General features: G+C 28.9%; 1 protein-coding gene across 1 annotated transcript in view; it reads left to right on the forward strand.

The window, feature by feature from the left end:
- LOC142318204 (putative ubiquitin carboxyl-terminal hydrolase MINDY-4) overlaps nucleotides 1-24,813 on the forward strand; it is a 60,717-nt gene that overhangs the window by 16,356 nt on the left and 19,548 nt on the right. The window contains exons 3-6 of the mRNA XM_075354764.1: nucleotides 5,399-5,589; nucleotides 8,924-9,106; nucleotides 14,323-14,533; nucleotides 22,436-22,616. Coding sequence (XP_075210879.1) covers nucleotides 5,399-5,589; nucleotides 8,924-9,106; nucleotides 14,323-14,533; nucleotides 22,436-22,616 — 766 coding nt within the window. The remainder of the gene's footprint in view (nucleotides 1-5,398; nucleotides 5,590-8,923; nucleotides 9,107-14,322; nucleotides 14,534-22,435; nucleotides 22,617-24,813) is intronic.

The raw sequence follows: 24,813 nt of genomic DNA on the forward strand, positions 1-24,813 counted from the left end.
TTCAGAAGGATTGATCATTTATTTTATGTAACTAAGCATCATAAAATACTGAAAAGCATTTTTTTAAATGTGGTAGCGTCTTGGCCTTTCATCTGGGGATCCCGGGTTCGAATCCCGATCAGGCATGGCATTTTTCATATGCTACAAAATTTCCATTTCATATTCCCATGCACTAGCTTCAAGCTTACATGGAGAATTAATCATTAAAAAATAAATAAATAAATAAATATTAATACTTTTGCAATTTGTACATCTCTCATTTTATATGCAAAACTTCTGTTTGCTGCATTTATAATTACCAAATTAGTGAATGGTTTTTCATTATACAGTATCTTAGTGCTGTATATGCACTAAGCACAAAGTTTCATCCAAAGAGTAATTACAACAACCCAACTGAACTGCAATACACCCATGCGTTTGTTCAAAAAATGTCTGATTGTATTTTATAAAAAAGTATTTGAATGCGAGCAGTAATATTTACTAGAGCACAGCACTAGTTCATAGAGAACAAGTATGTTTTTCTACAATCCAAACAATTGTTTGTATTAGAGTAACAAGTGCTTTGTAACATCTTTATTTCAGGAATAATGGTAGAACATGTAAAACAAAGTTACGTTTCAAGTTCTGGCAAAAGTTAGGTTATATCCAGAGCACAACAATTTATAATAATAAGCAGGCTTTTGGGAATGAGTGGTGGGATTTGTAGATCTAAAATTAATTCAGCTTCAAGATTCAAAGATTAATTAAACTTTATTAATAAAGAATTTAGAAAATCACATCTTATAAATCATTTATAAAAATTAATTTTTTCAACTACACACTATTTCATTATTTTTTCTTTTTCTCTTCATTTCGTACTTTTGTTAAGATATTCTTTTGTCAGAATATTAGATTAACAACACAGAATATTAGGTTAAAAAATTCTAAACCTAGAGAAATATGCTTACCATTTAAGTTACTGATATAAAATGAACAATTCTGCTGCTATTGCAATCTGTGGCAGATAATGGATTTATTGTTTTTGGTATCATAATTTAATATAAAATTTAAAGTTTTATATTTAAATTTGAAAAATGTTAATTAAATATTTTATTTTTTTAATTTGATCACTGCATTCAAGTTTTACGCATTCATTAATTATGAACTCATAATCATTATAGTTTTAACATTAAAATTTTAAATAAGTATAAAAAAATTAATAAAAATAAAGATATTTATAAAAACAACAATCCACAAGTTTCCCACATTCTCTGAAGTTCTACAAATTCATAAAGATAATTTAATGAGTGGATCTTTAGGATTAATTTCTACTAATCTTTTAAAAGAAAACTTAAAAATTCATTCAATAGTAGGAGTAGCATTTAGTTAATCAAACAGTTAAAATAAACAGAAATAAATCCCAGAACTAGTATTACAAAAATAATAAAAACATATTCTGTAAAAATATTATAACCAAATCTATCATTAATGAAGTTAATTCATTATTAAAATTGCAACAAATCAATATTACTTTATATTTAATAGTAACTACAATTTACAAAAAGAACACTTAACAGCAGGCTCTCGCCTTTAAGTAAGTTAATGTATTAGTATTTTTACAATAACTGGAAGAGATTAATAATTATTATTCATCAATTTTAGAAAGCCCAATTGATGGCGGTATAGATTATAGGGCCAAAGACTGACTTTTTACTACCTAAAATATTCTGCTGTGGTATAATATTCCCTTCAATGTACAATTAGTAATGCCTCAGACAGTACTAATTCAGTCATCCAAGGTAGAGCTTCTGTGTGTCTAGGTGTTTATGGTTTCTAAATTTTTATGAATATTATCGATATTATAAATATCTATAAGATAAAATTATGGATTAAGTAAATCAATGACATAGGTTATATTCAATAAAAAGATTAATTTAAAACATAATATAATCCTTAAAAACTAAATAATTTTCATAAACATACTGAACACAGTTTAGAAATACAATAAATTATACATTACATTTTTTAAAGATCAATTAAAAAAATATAAAAATAAACTAGGACCTAGTGTATGTAATTTTTTTTTTTTTTTTTAACCTCCAGGTCCATCATTAGGTATTGCTTCAGAGGATGGGATGAATGATTTGTAGCATGTGTGAAAATTCCATGTCTGACTGGGATTTGAACCTGGGAGCCAATATTACTGGTATATATTAATATTGGCAACAGTATTAATAATAATTCAGGACACTCATAACACAAAATATGATAAACATAATATAACATTATTAATAGATCCAAAATTTTGTTAAATAAAGAAATGAATTTAATGTAATATATAATTACTGAAAATGGTTATAACATTAACAACTTTAATAATTTATTTAATGATATTAGATTAAACATAATAATGAAATAAATAAATTTACAAATAAAAGGAGACTAAAAGTAACTTTTGTAAGTGTTTATAATAACACATAAAATATGTTTTTTTAAAAATCATTTAGCAAACAACAAAATTACCTTTAAAAATAAAAAGTTTGATGAAATAATTAACAGCAAATCTAATTATCATATTTGTAACAAAGAAGTAATTTATAAATTTGTATTTATAACTACTACATTAATAATTTTATTTATTATTACTATGAAAAAAGTAATTTATAAATTGCAAAGAGGAAAATTGTAAAACATGCAGGAAAGACAAACAAATTTAAGAATCACTTATATATTATTTACAAGCATGTGAAAATAACAATCTCAGATCTGATTATGTTGATCATAAACATATAATTTTAGTTATAAATAATATGCAACTGTTAAAAATAACACACTTAAATCCCTTACTATTGAGAAAATACACATAATAAAAAACAGCAATACATTATAATTAATGTATTGCACACATTATAATTAATGAAGAATAGAATTGAACATGATGATCAGATAAGAGAAATGTTATTTAATTTAAATTTAAAAGTATATGTTCAAACCGTGTTATTAAAAAACTATAGTATTGTTAGTTTATTTAATAAAATAATAATAATTTTATTTTATAGAATATTTTATATTAATGACTGGGATGATAGTCACCTACATATTCTGACAAAACAAATCTCTATGAAAGCACTGAACAAAGAGGGGAAAAGTGGAAAAAGAAATTAATCTGTAAGCTTTTTCTAGAACAACATAATTTAAAATGTTGAATTAAATTATTTTAGCTTTAATATGTAAATCGATATCTAATTAAGCTTTTTTTATTTGTAACTTTTTCTTGAAAAATATTATTCAAAATTTTGATTAAACCATTTTAGTTGCTAACAGAAATTTTGAATCCCATTCAAATTATTTTCAACTTTGTTAAATACTATTAAATGTTTATAAATAACAAATAAAATAAAATTTCAAAAATTGAAGTGTTAATTACTGATGGATTCTTGAAATTTGTTTAAAAATCAATTTGTTAGAAATATATACAGTATGCTCAAATTTTTATCAAATGATTTTTTGACAATTTTGTTTTTTATGTCTTATTTATCAAGAGTGTAAATAAACTATTTAATCTGAGTTGATAGTATGACTCAGGCTTGCAAAAAAAGATTTCAATTTGATCTGTTGCATTATTCTGTAATGCAAATAATTGTAAAATTATATTACACATGCCAAATGAAACACATTCATTTTTAAATTATTAAATGAGAATTGATTCAAGCAAGAAGAAACATACTACTTTTTTTTAATGTAAAAAGTACATAATTAGATAATATTATGAGAAGGGTTATTCAAGATAAACTGCATGAACCTATCTCTCTTTAACAGCAAGTATTACTGAAAATTATTTAAGTCATGTATTAGAAATGATGATACTTTTACAATGATCAATACATTTTGAAAAATGTTGTGATTGATCTTTAATGAACTATTCAATTAAATATTCCAGTAAACATTGAGAAGAAGGATATTAAATTAATTAGTTTAATATCCTTCTTCTCCCTTACTTCATTATAGACTTTTCTTTAAGGATACTTTTTCATATGAGTAATTGTTTTATTGATAGTAGTGGTAAAAAAAGTCTACTAATGTTTTGTCTATAAAAGATTTAAAATGAATATATATATATATATATATATATATATATATATATATATATTCATGAATATAGATTATATAATAAAATATGTGTGTGTGTGTGTGTATTACATAAAAATGCATGTTCTTTCATAAAAAATACAGCCCTCATACAAACAATAATAGTAAACAAAACATCATTCCAATTCATTTATTTTATTCCATATCAAACTACTCCATGCATTCTGTTTTTAGAAGAGAAGGTATTTAAAACATAATTTCAATTGAAAAAAAATTGCCAAAATTTTATTGACAAATTTTTACTTAAATAAAACCTGAAACAGTATTTTTAGGAAGCCTTTTTCAGAATTCAAATAACTGAAAACAAAAAAATGGGTACTTCTATATTCCTCAGAACCAACAAAATTCCATCTGGAGTGCAATAGACTGCTCAGTGCAGATGAAAAAAACATTTGATTGTCTGCACCTTGCTTGGCCTTCCCCAATCCCTTCTATTAATAAAAATAATGACTCTCAATTAATTAATATTATTAAACTGTTCAAATAAAATTGAACTTTTGTTTATGTTGCTTACAACTTTCTTTTGCATTTCATTAAATTACTGAACATGATTTTAATAAAACTCGTAGAGAAAATGACTCTTGAGTATAACCTAAATATATATTTCCTTTTGGCATGTAATATTTGCTGGGCCTTAGCTCTTTTAGTGAACATTTAAAACATTTTTTATTTCATTTGCTGAGGGTGTTTTAAAAAATTTAATAAAATTTAAAAAATTAGAGAATATAAAATAAAATGTTAATTTTTTGAAAATTTGTTTCAGTACAAGACACAAGTTATTCAAAATTAATTAACTATATTTTATGGTGATTTGGTCAAATATAATTTTTTCTTGATGGTAACAATTTTTTTGAGGTGTTAGTGGAACAGTGACTACTATCTAAATGTAGCCAGCATTAGAGTTACCAAAAATAATATTAAACTACCAAAATAATTGTATAATTGACTAGAAAACAGATAATTGATAGAAAAAATTCATCTTTTAAATCTATTTACTACATATCTTAAAGAATTTATCTATCAAAATAGCAGGGGTTGGAACTTTCGAACAGCATTACTATACTTCAGCATAAACATTTTTGTGTTTCTCTACTTTAAAAGAATCAAAGTATTTCTTGTTGTTTAAATTATATCTTAATAAATACAGCAGAAAACTAGGTACTTTTAAATTTCCTTTCAAACCTAAATCTATTTTTTACTTATGAAAATTGCTAGTAAATTACATATGTTGAATTATTTAACAAAAATTTAATATCTATTTTCTTTACAGAGAGGACCTAGTGGTATCTTAGCTACTGTTCAAGCATTTATTCTGAAAGCTTTATTATTTGATCCTGACACTGCTACAGTTTGCCCACATCCATTTTGTCCAACAACTCGTGAAATAAATATGTCACTTATACATGCTTTAAGCAATATTCTGTGGCAAGCAGGACAAAAAAAATGCGGTGTTATAGTCAGGTATGCATTTATTTTTATCAGATATCTTTACCAATAAGCAATTTATCTTTTGCAAAGTTGGAGTATTTATTAAACATTTTATTCAAAATTCAGAAATGTCTCTGAAAGTGATAAATTACAGTAGCATGCAAATTAATCCAAACAGATTTTCGTTAATAAAAAACAATTTTATTTAGAAAAAAATCATACTTGTACAGTTTGTGAATACCTAGTAATGAATATGTCCTCCTTTATCCTTAATCACTTCACGTACATGATTTGGCATTGATTCAACAAGTGTGCTACACTTCTTTTTTTAATTCTTCATCATGAAACCAGTAGTACGAGTCTTTTGCATTACCAGTTAAATTGATTATGGCTTTAATGAGGTCAATTTATATGATATAATTCATTAAGAGTCGTTTTTTGACTAATGTTCAAACATTTTCAATTGGGTTTAAGTTTAGGGAGTTGCCTAGCCACAGGAGCACTTAATGTTCCATTTTTAAAAAATTTTTCCATTTTTTTGGGAGTATGGCATGGCATCAAATCTTGTTGGAACACTCCATTGACTTGTGGGAATTGTTTAGAAGTTGTATTACACCCTTCCCTTCAGAACCTTAATATATATATACACCTTAATATGATGCTTTTCTAACGTATGAACCCTTTGCCCCTGAACATAAAAATGTGACTTGTCAGAAAAAATAACATTTTTCCAGTCTTCTTTGGTCCACTTAGCATGTGCTTTGGTTCAGTTCACAAGAGCCTTTTTTTACACAGACTGTAAGAAGTTGGCATCTACTATTTGTCACATATAAGTCTATTCTAGCTGTTAATTCTTGATTTTAGTCCACAGCAGATCATTTTGGATCAAACTTACTTTTTTTCACTAATAACAACCGATCCTGTGTTAGAGTAATTTTTCTTTTTCAGTCACATTTGCCTTTAATTTTGGGTGAAAAGAAATCAGTTTCTTTAAATTATTTTAAAATAGCATTCACTGTCCAACACCAAGCTCATAAGCTATTTGTTGTTGTGTCTTACTGGTAGACTCAGAAAGAAAAACAATTTTTGAACACCTTCTTGGAGTTATATCCATTATTATATATTCAAGATACACAAAAAAATATGATTTTGTAAAAAAAAAGAAATAAACTTACATAAAACACCATTTATTATACAAAAATTGCTAAATAATCAAAGAACAATAACTTTTGGATAACTTAAGCTAATTTAAAAAATGGGTGTGGTCAAGCAGTGTAGCCACCACATAAAAATTTCCTGTGCTTAGATTAATTTGCACACTGATATATATTAATGGCAAATAATTAAGGCTTTAACAGTTTACGAAATAGTCAGAGTAAATTAATTTTAAAAGTCAATGATATGCATGATGGGATGTGATTAATTTTGAATTATTACATTGGCCACATTCAACTACTTATACAAAGAACAAATAAAACTTCAAATAATTTTAACTTGAGTTAGGTTAAATCATATGTTTGTGAAATAGAGACCAGAGATAATAAAAAGATATTGTAAACCGCAACATACAAATTTTACAATTAGCATTTAAAGTCCACAAACTTAATGTGCAAACAGTACAAATTTACAACAAATATATGCTATAAAAACAACATGGTAAATGAACAAACACATAACACAGATCAAATGTAAGATTCACCCACAAACTAAACCATTTATCACTTCAAAACGAGAGCTGTTAACAATAGCACTACCAACCACTAACCAAGCAACCCCAAAAAGAGCTGGAAACACATAATTTCAAGCATTTAGAAATTTTTCTTTGTGAAAACTAACTATTTTTACTTAAATTAAGCATAGATCCTAAATTCACTTAAGAGTTTGGGCTCTTCAAAACTGCATAAAAGTTTAGATAATTTTAAAGTTACATAGCAGAAAAGAGATCTTTTAAACAAAATTTCAAAACAAGAAGAGAATGATTACACGCTTTAAATTAAATTGATGGTATACCAGTTATGAAAACTCATGAATTTAATTAATCAGACTAGGGTATCTTGATGTCTGTATTTCATCATGTTTTCATTAATCTTTGCAGCATAAAAAAGCCTGATATGATATTTTTATTGGTATTACACTGTAGGTAGAATATGGTCAACCAGGACTTATTATAACATCAGCAGCTGAAATTCTTTTATTCACACTACTTTTTTTTTGAGATGAAATTTGTTTGAAAGTATACATTTTTTTAAATAAACAACTGACCCAAATTATTTTTATTGACTTATAACATTTTCAGTTCCCCTTGTGATTGAAACTGCTATCATCAGTGATGCTATTGTTCTTAGCCTGACATCTGGAGATGTTATTGATGGTAATAATTTTTCGGTTAGTAATGTTTATAGAATGTAGTAAAAAAACATGTTGGATTTGAATTTTGTCTGATCAGTTTGTACAACATTATTTTGTGTTTATGTATTTCATAACATCTGAATGTGTTAAGAATCATTCTTTTTTATGTATTTGTAGATTATCAACATTATTGTTAATTTGTGTCTATGAAATAGTAATTGCTGACTCTGTGTTGCTGAAGGGCTTTAAGTAATCATTTTATCCTTAAAGCTGCATCCTGTTTGAATATACATTTGTGTTACCTCATTATTGTGTTTAAAAAATCTTAAAATAAAACTAGCATAAAGATATATTTACAAATAAAATATTAGTAAAACAATAAGATAAGCCATATGTATCTAGTGTAATATTCTGTATTAATGCATACATTAAAAAATTAAGCAGTATGAGAATACGATAAAACTATTGGTGATCTGTAATTCCTTAATTGCTTACCTGTTAATAAAATATCAAAATAAATAAAAGAGTTACTAAATTCCTTAAATTCTTTCCGTGTACATAACAAGATTATAAAAAAATTAAATTCCATGGTGAAAGGTAAAGATTGAAATCAATGTACTTTTTTTTATTGTTTTGTTGCCAGTCATGTAACTGTTTTATATTTTATACACAGGTTTTGAAATACTTTTTGACTCCCTTTTAAAAAACTAAATTTAATTTACTGCTTTCTTAATTTTCTCCTCCATAAGAACTGGTTATAATAAACTTGATTATTTAAAGTTAATTCTAACATGGTTCTTATCTCATTCTTGTACAATAAACAATGACCAAGTTGCAGTCGAAAAGCTAAAAGGTTCCATTTCTTTACCTAAATTCGTTAATATCTTAACACAAGAAGCAGAAAAAATTAAATTGTGCATAAATGAAGTTTATTGTTTAAAAAATGTAAAATGATTATAAAATATTTATAATAAAAGGTCTTCTCTCAAAATTTATAAGATTATCTCTACCAATTTAGATGTAATGAAAAGGAAGATGCTTCTAACAGTGATTTATTTAGTGGCTTGGAATGCCAAAAGTTTACAAAACTAGCAAGTCTTCAAGCTGCCATAGAGAAAAATATTAACCAGTTTATTTCTTCAAGTAGAAATGGATGTTTCCTTTTTATGGTTAGTGTCATCTTATCTTCCGGAATAAAGAAGTAAGTATTGTTACTGATATATTTATATTAATATATTTAGGATAATTGGTATAATAAATGACAATTTTTTTTTATATATTGAATTTATTTATGTAATTCTATTTTTTATTGGCATACTGTAAAAATGTATAGTAGGAGCATTTTAAACAATTACAATATGAAGAGAATCAGATCAGTTAAGGTGCATATTAAAATTAAAACTCAAAAACAAAATAATAAGTTACAAAGAACAAACAGTGAAACATAATATGTTTTAATTCAATAAAAATAGTGTATTAAAAAATGCATAATAATATGAATATAAAATATACAAAAAAGCAAAGCAATAGAGTTCATTCATTCAGTAATTCCTACAAAAGTAATAGCTGCCCTATAAAAATGTTTCTTGAACAGGTTTTTGAATTTGACATTTAATTCCTTATACTGCAGGAGAGTCAATGAAATAAATTCAATAAAAAATACACTTATCTGAAGCCAAAGTCCTCTTAATAGACACTGATTTCTGACTTGTATTGTGCTGATGATAGTGTAGTCATTGTTCCACGAGTTATTATTTTTTTAATTTAATACTGAATAATTTCAAATACAATGAAAAGATGTTCTAATTCCTTAAACATTGTGCAGCAAGAAGTTCTTTTGCAATATTTTACATATCCCAGTTCTATAAATTCTTTTCTTTATACCGAATGGAGAAGAAAGAAGTTGCTATACTTTTTATTCTTCTTCTTATTGTTGATTTTGACCATCTTTAAATCCTATAAAATAATTTTGTGATTCCTTCTCTTCTTTTCTCCAGTGTTCTTTCATTCTTTCACTAAATTATTTCTTTCTTTCTTCTGACCAGGTGTTATTTGTCTTTTCTTTTCCACCTCCTGGAAACCCATAAAATTTCTTAGTTTAAAAGTTTTTCTTTTCATAATAATGACTTTTTAATGACCATTTCTTCTATGTATTTTTAACTTCGGTTATTCATTTGTTAACCATTTTTGGATTACAGTAAAACTGTTCAAATATTTTCTTAGTTAATCTGTTCTCGTGCATCAAGATGCACGAACTTACGTGCTGCACGTGCTGCATAAAGGAAAAATACCTTCAGATCTGTTAACATCAGAATTTGTCAAATTGATATGTATTATGAAATATTATGTTCTTGAAATTATTGTCTGTGAAACTTTATTCTTCTTTTTCTAACCGTATATCTTAGCTTTCCATTTTCCTTGTTAATTCTTTCTATAAATTACAAAATAAATTTCTTTGTAATTTCTTTTTCTATAGCCTTCTTCTTTTTTTAGGTCCAAGACTTTTCTCAGAATTTTCCTCCCTTTCCTTTTCAATTCATCTATTTTTCCTTTACTTGTTTAAGATAAACATTCTGCGTCACATAGGCATTCCCGGATTGATAACTGTATTTAATGTTTAATTTTTGTTTTTATAAACACTATTTTTTTATTGTACATATCCTTCATCAGTCGAAATGCTATTCACCAGTTGAAATCAGTTGTAGTGCAGTTCCACTTTACTAGCTCTGGTTTTGTTAGCTTCTTTGTCCAGTCCATTTGTCCGGATTATTTCCCTACTATTTAAAATTTTCAGTTCTAATGGTCTTTCCATATTTTGTATTTAAAAATGTTGGTGGAGTTTTTATATTGGTGATAAGTTTGGTTTTTTCAAAGGAAATTTGTGAACCAATTTTTCCCATTATTTCTTTTAGTAAGTTCAGTTTGCTGTTTCTACATTTTCCAAAAAGATACATAGTTTAACATAGTTTAATAGGACTTAAGAAAGTTCCATCTCCTTCCCTGATTTCTCTTTTAATTAGAAAGATTTTTTAAAATTTCATTGATAAATTCAATTTAAAATTTGGTAAATTGTTAAAATTTTATCAGCTCCCTCAAATTATTCCAAAACACCAAATAATTATTTTTCTATCAAGTCATAAGCTTTCATAGTCTACAAAAACAATTACAAATTTTTTTTCATTGTATATCTGATGATTAATTTTAAATTCAAAATTTTTTCTGGTTACGATCTGTCTTTCCTACAGCAGGAGTGGTAGAATATTAATGTATAAAGCCTTCTTGATATTCTACCAATTCATTTACAACTTTGCTTTCTATTCTGGTTAATAAAACTTCTGGTAAAATGTTACATGTTACTGGCAAATAAATATTATTCAATAGTTATTAACAGATGTTTTATCACTTTTTTTTATGAAGTAGACACTGAAAAAAGATTAATTTTGTATTACAATACAAAATTATCAGTAGTATATATATCTATTTATTATTATTAAAACAGTAGATAAGCAGTTCTCCTTTTACAAACTTTATTTGATATACTGCAATTCAAAAGTATTTTATCACGGTTTTCCTTTTCCCTTAATTTGAGTTAATTATCTGTGTTTAGCAACAATAAGAATACCAGTCATTCAGCTAGCAAGAATGAATACGCTACACTGATGAGTTTTTATATGCCACAGCACACCTATAATGACTTATTTGTCCCTTGTATGCCCACCACATCGTGCACATATGAACAAGTTTCTTAATGGTCACTATTAAAAAGGATTGCTGTACTTCCTCCAGCAGTTAATCAAGTTGGTCATGGTTATCCAACAGACAGACTGATTCAGTTGCTTTTGGTGTTTCACATGCATTTGATGATCTGATTTGAAAATATCCTTACGTTACATTTTCATTTGATAAAATTGAATTGCTGGAGTTGGTGTATGATATATATTTTGAAAGAGACTTTTTTCTTATACATATATACTTATTTACGTACTTTACTTGAATTAATTTGGTTTTATTTAATTTGGTTTTATATTAATATATACCGTGTGTTTCAAAATGAATATTGCAGTTTAAAGTTACGTAATATTTATTAAGTTTTACTTACATTGATAAATTATACATGAAATAAAAGAGTAACTCAAAAACAGTTTTTCATTAAAGTGTTCAATGTGAGCATCATATGTCAAACAGCACACATCCAGCCAATAGGAGAGTTCATTCCATATTTTAATCAGGAAGTCTAGAGTAATTGGTGCGACGGCTGCTTCAATCCTGTGTCTCAAGTTGGTTAGGTAAGCTGGTAATGGTGGTACGTACACTTGATCCTTTATAAACCCTCAAAGAAAAAAATTCCACAGGGTCAAATCAGGTGAACGTGAAGGACACGACAAACAAGCCTTGTCATCTGATTCCCGGCGATCAATCCAATAGTCGGGGAGAATGTTATTCAACCAACCATGTACAGCGTTATGCTAGTAAGGAGGTGCACCAAATTGTTGCAAAGTAAAATTCTTGGTTGGAAAGTATTGCCATAGCTGTAGCATATCAAAGTAGTTCATTCCAGACACACTTGCTTCCACGAAAAAGAACCCGTAAACTAACCTTCGGGATACGACACAAAAAACATTCAGTTTTGGGGAGTCTCGTTCACACTGCAATATTTCGTGAGGATTTTCTGATCCCCAGATACACATATCATGAGTGTTTATTTTACATTAACATGAAATGTTGATTCGTCACTAAATACGACACGATAAAGAAAGTCTTCATCGTCACGGTGGATCACTTCATTTGCGAAGCTAGCGTACAAGCCATAATCTGTACTTTTGAGCTTGTAACAGCTGTAAACAATATGTACGCAGTTGTAAGAGTTTCCTTAAAACCCTCCGCACAGACGTCACTGGAATTGCTAATTCGCGGCTAGCCTTCCTAACGGATTTCTTAGGACTACGCACAAAAGACTCTCTTACACGTTCAACATTGTCATCGGACACACTCGGTCGTCCTACACTCTCCTTTTACAAATACAACCAGTGGTTTCAAATTGTTTGTCATCTACGAATGTTATTATCATAACAGAACTTGGGGATCACAACGGAACTTCAAACGGTACGTACGTTGAACGATAATTACAGATTCCCACTTTGCGAACTGCAAAACACAACGCTTTCTATTGGGGGAATGCCACCTTTGCTACAAGCGATTTCAAGCGGAAGGAATAGGAAACAGTTAATGATCTTGACCACAGGTAAAACTGTTGAGTTATTCTTTCATTTCATGTTTAATTAATCAAAGTATGTGAAACATGAGAAATATTACATAGCTTTGAAAACCCCAATATTAATTTTGAAACACTTTGTGTATTAAATATACGAGGTCTGTAAATAAAGTAATGAGATTGGTTAAGAAAACCTTTTATTTACGATCCAGTTATACATGGACTCAATCATCTTCGAAATAGTACCCTTGGGAAGCCAAGCAACGCTTCAAACGGTTTTCCCACTCTTCATTGCAGTGCTGGAACTCAGAAACCGGAATATCCTTCAGATGGTTGGTTGCATTTTTTTCATGTTTTCTACTGTTCCAAAATTGTGTTCTTTAAGGTGTTTTTTTTAAAGTCGAGAACAGGAAAAAGCCACAGGTGAATAAGGTTTTGAGAAACTACAGGAATGTCTTTCTTTACCAAAAACTCATTGAGAGCAGTGTGACAAAGTGCATTGTCATGATGCAACATCCAGTTGTCTTTGACGGATGGTCTCATCCGGGCAACTCTTCTCCGCAATCTTTCAAGAATTTCTCGGTAAACATATTGATTTACAGTCTGTCCTGTAGGCAAAAACTCCTTATGGACAATGTCATTACTATTGAAGAAACAAATTACTCATAACATGGTTTTGATTTGCTCATTTTTGCTTTTTTGGGATGTGGTGAGTTTGAAGTGTTCCACTCCTTGCTTTGGCGTCTTATTTCTGGGTCCTAATCAAATACCCAAGATTCATCACCAGTAATAACATTTTTTTTGAAAATGAGAATCAGTTTCAATTCGGCGTAGAAGATCGCGGCACACTTCCACCCTGTTGTTTTTCTGTTCAACAGTGTGGTTTTTTGGGACCAATTTTCCATAAACGTTTTTCATGTCCAATTCATTTGTCAAAATTTGATGGACTGTGGTATGATTCAAATGCAATTGTTCTGCAATCATTCTGACAGTTAATGGCCGGTCGTACAGTATCAAGTCTCTGATTCGCTCATCATTGTCGTCACTTTTTGACGTTAACGGTCTTCCAGAGCGTTGATCGTCCACAACCGTTCCCGGCCATCTGAAAATGCTTTATACCACCTAAAAACTTGGGTGTGGGTGTATACAAGCATTTATCATTAAGTTTATTCCTATAAATTTAATAATTTTTTTATCTTCTACAGCGTTGCAGCAGACATCAATGATGAAGTTTATTCTCTTACTGGATCAAATGGTCTCTGTTCTTTGGAACTTGTAACACTACTTTTAACAGGACATGCTGTATCAAATGTTTTTGACAACTCAATGCTTATGGATACTTATCTTTTTCATGGAGTTTCTAAGCGTTCTGATGTTGGTTTTCTTTCTATACAAGAGCACTTCAAAATATTCCAGGTAATATTAAAGTAAACTATTGAGAAAGTTTAAACCGTGAGTGTAACATGTTCGCCTCATTTCCTATATATATATATATGTTATATTTTAATTATATTATTAAAATATTTATAATTATATCTGTTCATAATAATTTTATATTTTTCTTTTTTATTATTTATAAATATTTTTATATTTTTTGTGGTTGGCAACAGCATATCATGTAATGCTATCACATAATTTTAATTTACACATTTTTCATAGGAAAGCTACATAAATGTTACTTACTTTCATTATTTCTGATCAATAAGTGTATTTACAATTTAATTAGAATGCAATAAATATTATATTAGGTAGACTAGATGCACATTCACCCTTAAGTACAATGAAATCATAAATTCATAACACAACCAACTTTTTACTAATATCTCTACCAAACTGATGAAATTTTGCATGGGGTATATTTTTCACGATAGAATGATAATCACTCATTACATGCATCAATTAAATGATTTAATTGATAATTAATAAAATCATAATACAAGAAATATTCTTATAGAATATTTTGTTATAGTTAGACAAAAGATTGTCGTAATGCAGTATCTGGGAGGTGAGATAACCTACTGAGCCTGATATTATCATTTCCGGCATAAGTTTCAAGGGAATTATTCAAGGCATACCTTAGCTCATCAAAAGAAAAATAAATGTTTAATTAATTTTGCAAATCTCCATTAATAAACGGGACACTTATCTGCAACTTATACCTTATAAACTCATGATAGTACGATGATGTAAGGGAAACTGACGGAAACAAGTTTCCAAATGTGTTTGCAACATCAATTGTTGTGATGACGGGGATGTTGTTGTTTTCCATTCCAATCGGCAACGGAGACTGTCCTGATCCACACATGGAGCGAACTTTTCTCCATATAACCGATGATGAAGTTGTCCAAGAATCCACATAATTCAGCCACAATTTTCGTTTATTTCACCAAAACACTCGACGGCATACAGCTCTCCCATTCAGAAAGGCGCAGAACAATTCTGTTGTAAATCTTTGATTGATATTATGTAAAGTCCTGTGATGATTCCTAAGTGCACTACTGCAGTCTTCATCACACCAAAGAACAACAGGCCGCCTTGGATTTCCAGGTATTAAAAGGATAAATTCACTTGCACTATCAAATATTAGATGTGTAATTAAGGGAAGTTGGTGAATTGAGCTACCATTCCTATTGTGTTGTGCAAAAGAATTTTTCTATCCAATCCAATCCGTTTTCCCAAAAACCCCTCTGAGTGTCAGGTTCTGAGGCAAATTACTATTACTCACTGAGATAACAACTGCTCTGTAATTGCTTCCAAAGAAATTTTTGAAAACACACCAGATAAGGCGTGAAAGTAGGGATGCTGAACAAAACAATAGATCAATGCATGAAATTGTACCTGATAAAGAGTATATAAGCGTGTATGACCCATCATTCAACAAGCAAAGATCCAAGTTCTACCTCAGTAGATCAACTATAGTAGCTTGAGAACATGATGATGAGCTCTATGAATAGTGATGGATATTGAAGTCACCAGTTATTAGGCAGAACAAAAATTATTATTTGAATAACTAGTATAAAAATGAGAACCTCATGTTATAATAATTTCTTACACACGACCATTATTATTTGATTGCTTACAAAAATACTTTTTGCTTTTAATTACATTTTAAATAAAACTAATAAAGTATTTTTATTTAAATTGAAATAGGTAGTTAATTTCCCAATGATTTCATTTTTTCAGATATTTAAAGATATCTGTCATTAATACAGTTATTAAGTTATTTGAAATGGAGGTCTGGATGAGTCAGGTCCATAGAGTTAATCTATAGAGTCTGGACTCCTCAGATGTAATGTAAATGAGCTTGATAAATTTTTAAATAATTTAATATCCTTGCAATGGAAATTATTTAACATAATATGATGATCATTTCCTTTTCTTAGCTAATGTGATTTTAATTTTAATTAGGAAACACAAAATCAGTATAACTCAGCACAAAGTAGAGGAGAGTAGCAAAGGTTATTATCAATGCATGTATATATTTGTCTTCAAGGCCTAGTAAGCAGAAGTGATAGGTTGGTTAATACTCTACTATGTTTTGATGTTTTCTTAAGCAACCATTAACATCAGAATATTCAGGATACATTATTAAGTTATGTAAACTCATTTAATCTGGTCTGTAACTTCAAACCATAGCATACCAGTCAGATTACAATTAAAAGACTAATTCTCTGCAACTAAATAATGATAATGTTTGAAAGATAGAATGTGATTTAACACATCCAGTAATCATCATTTCAAGAATTCATCCAAAGAGAAAAGTAAATTACTCGCAAAAAGTAATTTATATTATCCATGTTCAACATTAATTTTTCAACATCAGTTAAAAAATTTATTAACATACCTACCACTAACTAACTGCTGTACTGAGTGTTGGTGCTGGCAGCATTGTCATATCAAATTGATTTTTTCATTTCACAGTGTCTAACTATTACAGTTGAATTCACTTTAGATTATTTCCTATTAAATAACTCTCTAATAACTGAGTTTATTTCCTGTATAAGTTTATTTATTTCCACTGTGCATGCAAGTTTGTATAGCACGGTTACATTTTCAGCAATTGTGATAAACCAAATCTGATCATTGTTCCAAGCCAGTTGTTGATGCACAACATTTGTATGAGTTATTTTTATTATTAATCTTCAACAGAAGTTAACAAAAAAAACAACAGAGTTTTTTCTTGAAATAGAAGAAATATATAAAATGAACCAGATAGCAACATCTTTCCAGATATTAAACTATAGATAAATGAATGAATGAATAAGATAAGTGTAAAAAAAATTCTTGTTATGTTTGTGTGATAATTCTAGAATTTTGCTGAGTAATTGCAGAATTATTGGTGACATGCCTACATATAAGGGCAACAATCCAGATGGCTTGTTAAATTATACACTTGTTAGTGGGATGAGATAGTTTACTGTGAAGCCAGTGGTCAGGTTTTCAACTGCTACCAGAAGCACATAAATTTACATGGTATTTCAAAATTTAGATTAATGTTGTTATTGTTGAAAAGTGTTATCTAAGGGTTCTTTCAAAAAGTGAATACAATGGATATTATGTAAAAATGATTACAATAATAGTAATTTTTAGCTGTTATTAGCTACAAATATTTTGTTGGCAGAAATTTTCAGTTAGGAGTTACAAAACTCTAAATAAATAATGTAATAATTGAATTTTTATTGTAGTGAGTAATTAACTGATGAAAATTACAGATTTAATAATTAATTGGATAAATCTGTAGTTACAAAGGATATAATCCTGATATCATTTATATAACATATAAATTATTCATCAATCTAATAATTAATTTTAAAATAAACCTTTATCATTTAATATAGTTTCTAAAAATTAATTTTTACAGCCTAGTGAAATTCTGTTGTTAAATAAGATGTCATTGATATCTTATTTAACAATTATATTTATTTTTAATGTAAGTTGGTTATTTCATCTTATCTTCCTAAGAACACAGCAAACATCACAATACAATGTCAAGGGTAGTTGTATGACAAGAGAAGTTGGCTGTTGAAAAAATACAGCTCTTGATAGTTGGTTTTGTTTAGATTAATGATTTCTTTTAGCCTTCCAATCAGTGAAGGCAGTTGACCATTACACTTCGGCTGGTTCCAGCCTTTTAATTAGATTTATCAGTTTGTTAATAAATTTTAGGATTGGAAATGAATCTAGTGTAACTTTGTTATTCAACAGGGTAATCAGAAGCTCCTGGGGAATTTTATAAACAGTAATTATGAAAAAACAAGCAGCTTGAATGTTAATGGTGTGACTATTTATGACTATTTTTTTCATGTAAAATGATCAGTTTAATACACTTCTCCATTCCTTTGTTTTGTTCTTAATTTCATCTTATTTATTATATACTAAATATCTGATTATTTGAGTTACCAATTCTAATCCGTGTTTATTTTTTTTATTTATTGTCACAAAATACAGATTTTCAGTTCTAAAAAAAAAACTTATCTTAATTTTATAAAATTATTAAATCAAACACAGAATAGGCCATGTTAGAAAAACAAAAGCTTGTTCTTTTGAGCAATTTGTCTCTTTTTATATTTGATTATTTGTTGTTAATAAAGTTTTGCAGAATTTTATTTATTAACAGATGGCATTGATGTATAAACTAATGTTTATAAGAAGGTAGCTTTGTAACATTGACTTTATAGTTATCCATGATGATGAATGGATATTATGAGTGTTATGCAAAGATATGAGCACTATATTTCTGTTTATGTTTGGCATTTTTACATAAGTTTGTCGTAGGGTTAGTAAATTTGTTTCTTCAAAAATTTTCTTACTTGGATAAAGTCTAGGTCTTCCTAGAGCTGCTCTTATTAAGTGTTTTTGTAATATAAACAGTTTACTAAATTGCGTATCATAAGCAGCCACCAAACTTCAATGTTTTACTGAAAAAGAGTAAGTGTAAGCAAAGTAAATTTTTCTTATGATATTTAAGTCTTTTAATTGATTTATTTTATAGAAAATGTATGTTAGATATTTTATTTTTGAGCAAAGATATTTTATATGACAATCCCATTTTATGTGTACATCTACAATAACATCTAAGTATTTAACTCCTTTAATTAAATATTTAACTTTCTCAATTTGTGGGCAAGCAAGAAGATATTATTCATTAACATGGGTGTGAAGTTTTATTTTCAACTCAGCTGGAGGTTGACCACTTTTATTTAATGTGCAAATGGTAAATTTGGTTTTATGAATATTTAAAGTCAGAATATCTAACTGTCACGTAACTATTGAAAAGCCCATGTAGGCATTGTTATTAACATCTCTCCAGGACACCCCTGAGAATATGAGCGCAATATCATCCACAAAGGATAAAGTAGTACAGTGAGAATAAGTTCAAATTCAATTTCGCCAGCCTCCGTGACACGAGTGGTAGCGTCTCGGCCTTTCATCCGGAGGTCCCAGGTTCGAATCTCAGTCAGGCATGACATTTTCCCACACGCTACAAATCATTTATCTCATCCTCTGAAACAATACCTAACGGTGGACCCAGAGTTTAAACAAAAAAAAGAAAAAAGTAAATCGTTTGCATAAATTAAAAATATAATTGGGGACAATACCGTTCCTTGAGGTAGCCCTAAGTGTGAGGTCCATTTAACATTAATTTTATTGTCTAGGGTGAGTTACTTGGGTACTCAGTCATATAACTAGCAAGTAATTTATTCATTATACCTCTTACTCAACACTTTTCTAATTTATTTAAACAATATGACATGTGGTATCATAGTAAAAGTTTGGCTAATCTAAAAAGACCAACAAAGTTTTTCTTCAAATTTTTTTCTGTCTCTCGAGTTTACTTTTTATTCTTTCTTCCATTTCTGAATTTAAAAAAAATTACATTTCTCTCTCTCTCTCTCTCTCTCTCTATATATATATATATATATATATATATAGTTATTTATTAATACATTTTAGGATTAGAGATGAATCTAGTGCAGTTCTGTTACTCAATAAATACATTTATGGATATATTGATTTTTCTGAAGTCAATACTTATAAGACCCATATTCCTCTGTACCACTGTACTAATAACAATTATAATTACATTTACAATGAGAATTATAGTAATAATAGGTGTTTGGATGATTGTGCAAGAGGCTATTGTGGCAGATGATACTCATAATGTTTTACATTGCAAAGATGGACATGTAGATTCAAAATTATTTAATAGTAATTGTCTTGATTTGATTAATTTTAATAACGTTGACCTTGATGATAAGGAAAAGTTTATCATTGCTAATGTGTTTAGATTTAATTTGAATGATGGTGATAAGAATAATGTTATTAAAAATATAGTAATTGATTCTGAAATGAGTATTAATAAAGTAAATCCATATGACCAAGAACAATTATGTAACATCATTAAAATGTAAAATTCATAAAATTAGAAGTAAAAATTTGACTTGCAAACCAATTTCAAAAAATGTTAATAAAAAAGTAATTTACCAATTAAAGATTAAATTAAATAAGAATAATTGCATTATCTTAAAATCAGATAAAACCAAAACTCCTGTCATTATATATACTGAAAAACATAATAATCTGATGAAACAATATGTGTTAGAAAATAATTTCAAAGAAATAAATGATCCCACTAATAAATTTCTAAAAATAACTAAAAGTTCAATAAAAAAAAATACCGTAATATTTTTAATTATAAAAATAACATAAAATATCATTCTAGATTATACCCACTTGAACCAAGAGCTCCAAAATTAATGGGACTCCAAAAATACATAAACCTAGTATACCTATGAGACCTTTGATAGATTTCACAACTGATCCATCATACTCAAAAACAATAGATAAAATTCTTAGGATAAAAATGAATTTGGATTATAAATACAATATAAAAAACGAATTTGAAATTATAAATAAATTAAAAGATTTAACAGTTAGAGAAAAAACTGGGATGGTAAGTTACAATATTAGTAATCTGTATCCTAGCATACCCGTAGATAAAGCAGTTCAATTAATAAAAAACAAATTAATGTACAATAATGAAGACCCTTTGTTTTTGATAATATTACTATTGTTAGAAATATTTGCCAACAAAATTACTTTACTTAATGATAAATATTATATTCAGGAAAATACTTTACTTTGGGTTTTCCATTATCAGATACCAAGTCTGAAATTAATTTACAGGATTTTGAAGATAAAATTATTTATGGCATTATTCATACACATAATATCTTGACTAGGTATGTTGATGATGATTTGTAGTTTATAATCCCATTACACATTTTCTGCTCCCTAATGAGGGACGAGACATCTTCATCGGTAAGGTTACGGTCAATATCATTCCATCTAGATAAAAATATCTTGATAGAAAATAATGGATTGATGGGTCTCCCCCAATCGGTATATCACACAGTTTCTCTTCGGGCATGGTGCCTCTCGAGCGAGTTTGGCTAGGTTTCGTTTGGCGGATTCGATTCAATGCCCGGATTATGGGACTGATGATATAGTGAACCACGTCCTGTACGTCTGTCCCCGATACGAGGTCAAACGTTCCCAAGCTGTTAGCGAACTTGAGAGAATACATTCCTTTCTGGATCTCCGTATTAACTGGATGATCCGAGAGTAGTGGTTTATAGTGGCTGGTTTTCTTAACGCCCTTGCGGTGTAGGTCTGCACAGGGAGTTTAATTGAGGTACTCGATCGTGGTAGGATCTCGGGTGGCTAGGGTTCCGGATTAGGTGTTGGATTGGTTGGAGGTAGGTGCATAAGACATAATTTTGATTGATATGAGTGTAGCACGATTTACCTTTAAACTCGTTCGTTTTCTGAGGCATTCACAGTCACGAACGGTGCTGTCAAATCTGGACTAGGCGCGGGGTTCGCGCATCCGCGTTTACATAAAAAATAAAGTTGACGTCTAACCCACCAGTTTGGTCTAGAGGTAAACGCGTCTTCGCAAATCAGCTGATTTCAAAGCCGAGAGTTCCAACGTTGAAGTCCTAGTAAAGGCATTTACTTTTATACGGATTTGAATACTAGATCGTGGATACCGGTGTTCTTTGGTGGTTGGGTTTCAATTAACTACACATCTCAGAGGTGGCCGACCTCAGACTGACAAGACTATACTTCACATACACTCATACATATCATCCTCATTCATCCTCTGAAACAGGAAAGAGAAAGGTCTGTTATACCGGTCTTGTTACAATATGTTTAAAATATTGTACAATAATACACGTGTAATTTATATTGTGCAGCCACGTTAATATGATATTAATTTCATTCTTGACGATCAAAAACGTTTTTTTATTTCAGGTCGGGAGCAACTTAAAAACTCCAAAATATCCGATATGGATTGTTAACAGTGAAAATCATTTTACCGTTATCTATTCTGATAATATGAAACTTGTTTCTGACTGGCGTGCAGAGCGACAATTTTGCATTCGCCATTACGACAGCATGCAAAACGGTTCAGAAGAAGTAAAACTAACAATCGGTAAGAATGATTAAATGTTTTATAGAATTAGCTTTACTCTTAGTTTATTACTTACTACTTAGTACTTAAAATAAGAGTATTTAAACCGTTTATTACAAGTATAGCTCAGTTCAGGACTAAATAATTTCCTGACGATTCAGAACTTGAAAATTAATGCATTCTATTAATTAATTATTTGCTTTCACTGCATCTTTATCTGCGTGTACAAATAAATTAAAATATGACATGATAATTACCTATACGGTTTTGAAAAAGTTAAATACTGAAATATTATTTGCTTAAAAATTACCATTAGCGAAAGAAAGTTAAATGTCAATTTTTAAATGTACGGAAAAATCTATCTCCTAAGAAAAAATATTTGAAGCCACCACCTTTAACGGTTTAAAACGGTGATTCCGAGGAGCCCCTGAGTTGGCTCTGGGGTCTGCCTGAGCCGTGAGGGTCCAGGTTTTGGCTAGGCAGACTGACTAGTTTTTTTTTATAATTTCTGATACTTCGTCTGTTTTTCAAACTTGTGGTTGTTATTAAAAATATTGTTCGTCGTAGTTTTCGAGTAAGGGGGTCAAGTGGGATCCAGACTTTATTACTAAAAATTTTGATTTCTTAAGCAATTATCTTCTAAATATAGTAATTCATTCGGTCAAGAGGGATCAAGTCGGACCTAAAATTTTATTCAACCTTTTCGAAATTGCACTGTAAATGTTGCACAATTAAGTCATTAATATTAAAAACTCTGTATTCTTAACAGGTTGATATTAAATTTTGCACTATAATATACACCATAATATCGTCCATAATATATTGAATGGATCTACCGAATCTAAAAAATTACTATTTTTTATTAATGTATGTAAAATACCATAATTGTAACGGTTGTAGGTCTACTGATTGCTCCCAGAGGTTACTTAGCATTTTTAACTATAAAAAGAATCTCGTGCCAGGCTTAGTAAAAAAATGAGAAGTAAATCGGTATATTGTTGCAAATCAGCACAGTAATCCGACCGAAATGCAGGTAATGTTCAGCCCTACAAGTGTATTCTGTTCCTCTAAGGGGTAAACATCATAACTCTTAAGGAAAGAAACTTTTATTGGTACCTCTTACAGCTTATACTTTTAATTTTTATACTTTTTCAGATGTATTATTTTTTATAAATTATAAATCTACACATCTCATAGTTCATAGTAATATTTAACTGTATTGGGTTCGTAACAAGTTGGATGTTATAAATTAAACATCCTGTCAGTGATGTTATAATATGCAGATTATTTATTACATTTGTTCTACTTTTAATCTATTATTATACGGTTGATACGGCAGAAAAACGAAGAACTTTTTCACTTTTATTCCGAGAATATAAGCAAATAGAATCTTAGAAGGTATAAGTTTTCGTTACACAAAGATATCTGACAATCGTTGGCTTCCTTTGTTCGTAAATAAAATGCTTTTATTCAAAATCTGTTTTTTCAAATACAAATAAATTATTTTTTGCCTGGTAAATTAAGTCACCGCAAAAGCTTGTGCGTGGTAATGTGGAAATGAAAATTTTTTGTGAAAATCGCCACGACTAGCTTGCATTCCGGGACCTACGAATTTATTGATTGTTAATTAATTTACTGGCAATAAATAATGTATATTTTCTCAATATATTTCAATTTTAAGAAACGAGGGTTCATATTAAAAAAAAAATATTTTTGATTATTTTATACACGCACTGTAGATAATAAATTTACTTTAATGAAGTTTTCTCTAAACTACTTTTGAAGAAAATCGAAATTGGATTTTTCTTAATATCCCCTACGACCAAAACGAATTTTTAAAAAACAATATTATCAATGACTCGTGTATTCGAGCCAAGTTTGAAGAAAATCGGTTTGATAACCGTAAGAAATAAGGCCAAAAGCAGTGCGCACACACATAAATATGTATTTTTTTTTATCTGTATTAACTAGTCGGACCCTAAAACGAAGATCTCCAAAAAACCTGATACCCCAGTTTTGACACGATCACCGTACTTTCACTTTATATAGAGCTATTCTAGTTATATTCGCTAGAAATGTAACATATGTATATAAAGAGAGTTAGAGAGAGAGATAGTATTTTCACAGATTCGTACTCTTTTATTTTGGAATTTTAATTAATAATAAAAATTTTAATTATTGTTGACAATCTTTTTAGAAAACAGAGTTCATAATGAAC

Source organism: Lycorma delicatula, chromosome 1, assembly GCF_047948215.1.
Source record: "Lycorma delicatula isolate Av1 chromosome 1, ASM4794821v1, whole genome shotgun sequence".
Taxonomy (NCBI): domain Eukaryota; kingdom Metazoa; phylum Arthropoda; class Insecta; order Hemiptera; family Fulgoridae; genus Lycorma; species Lycorma delicatula.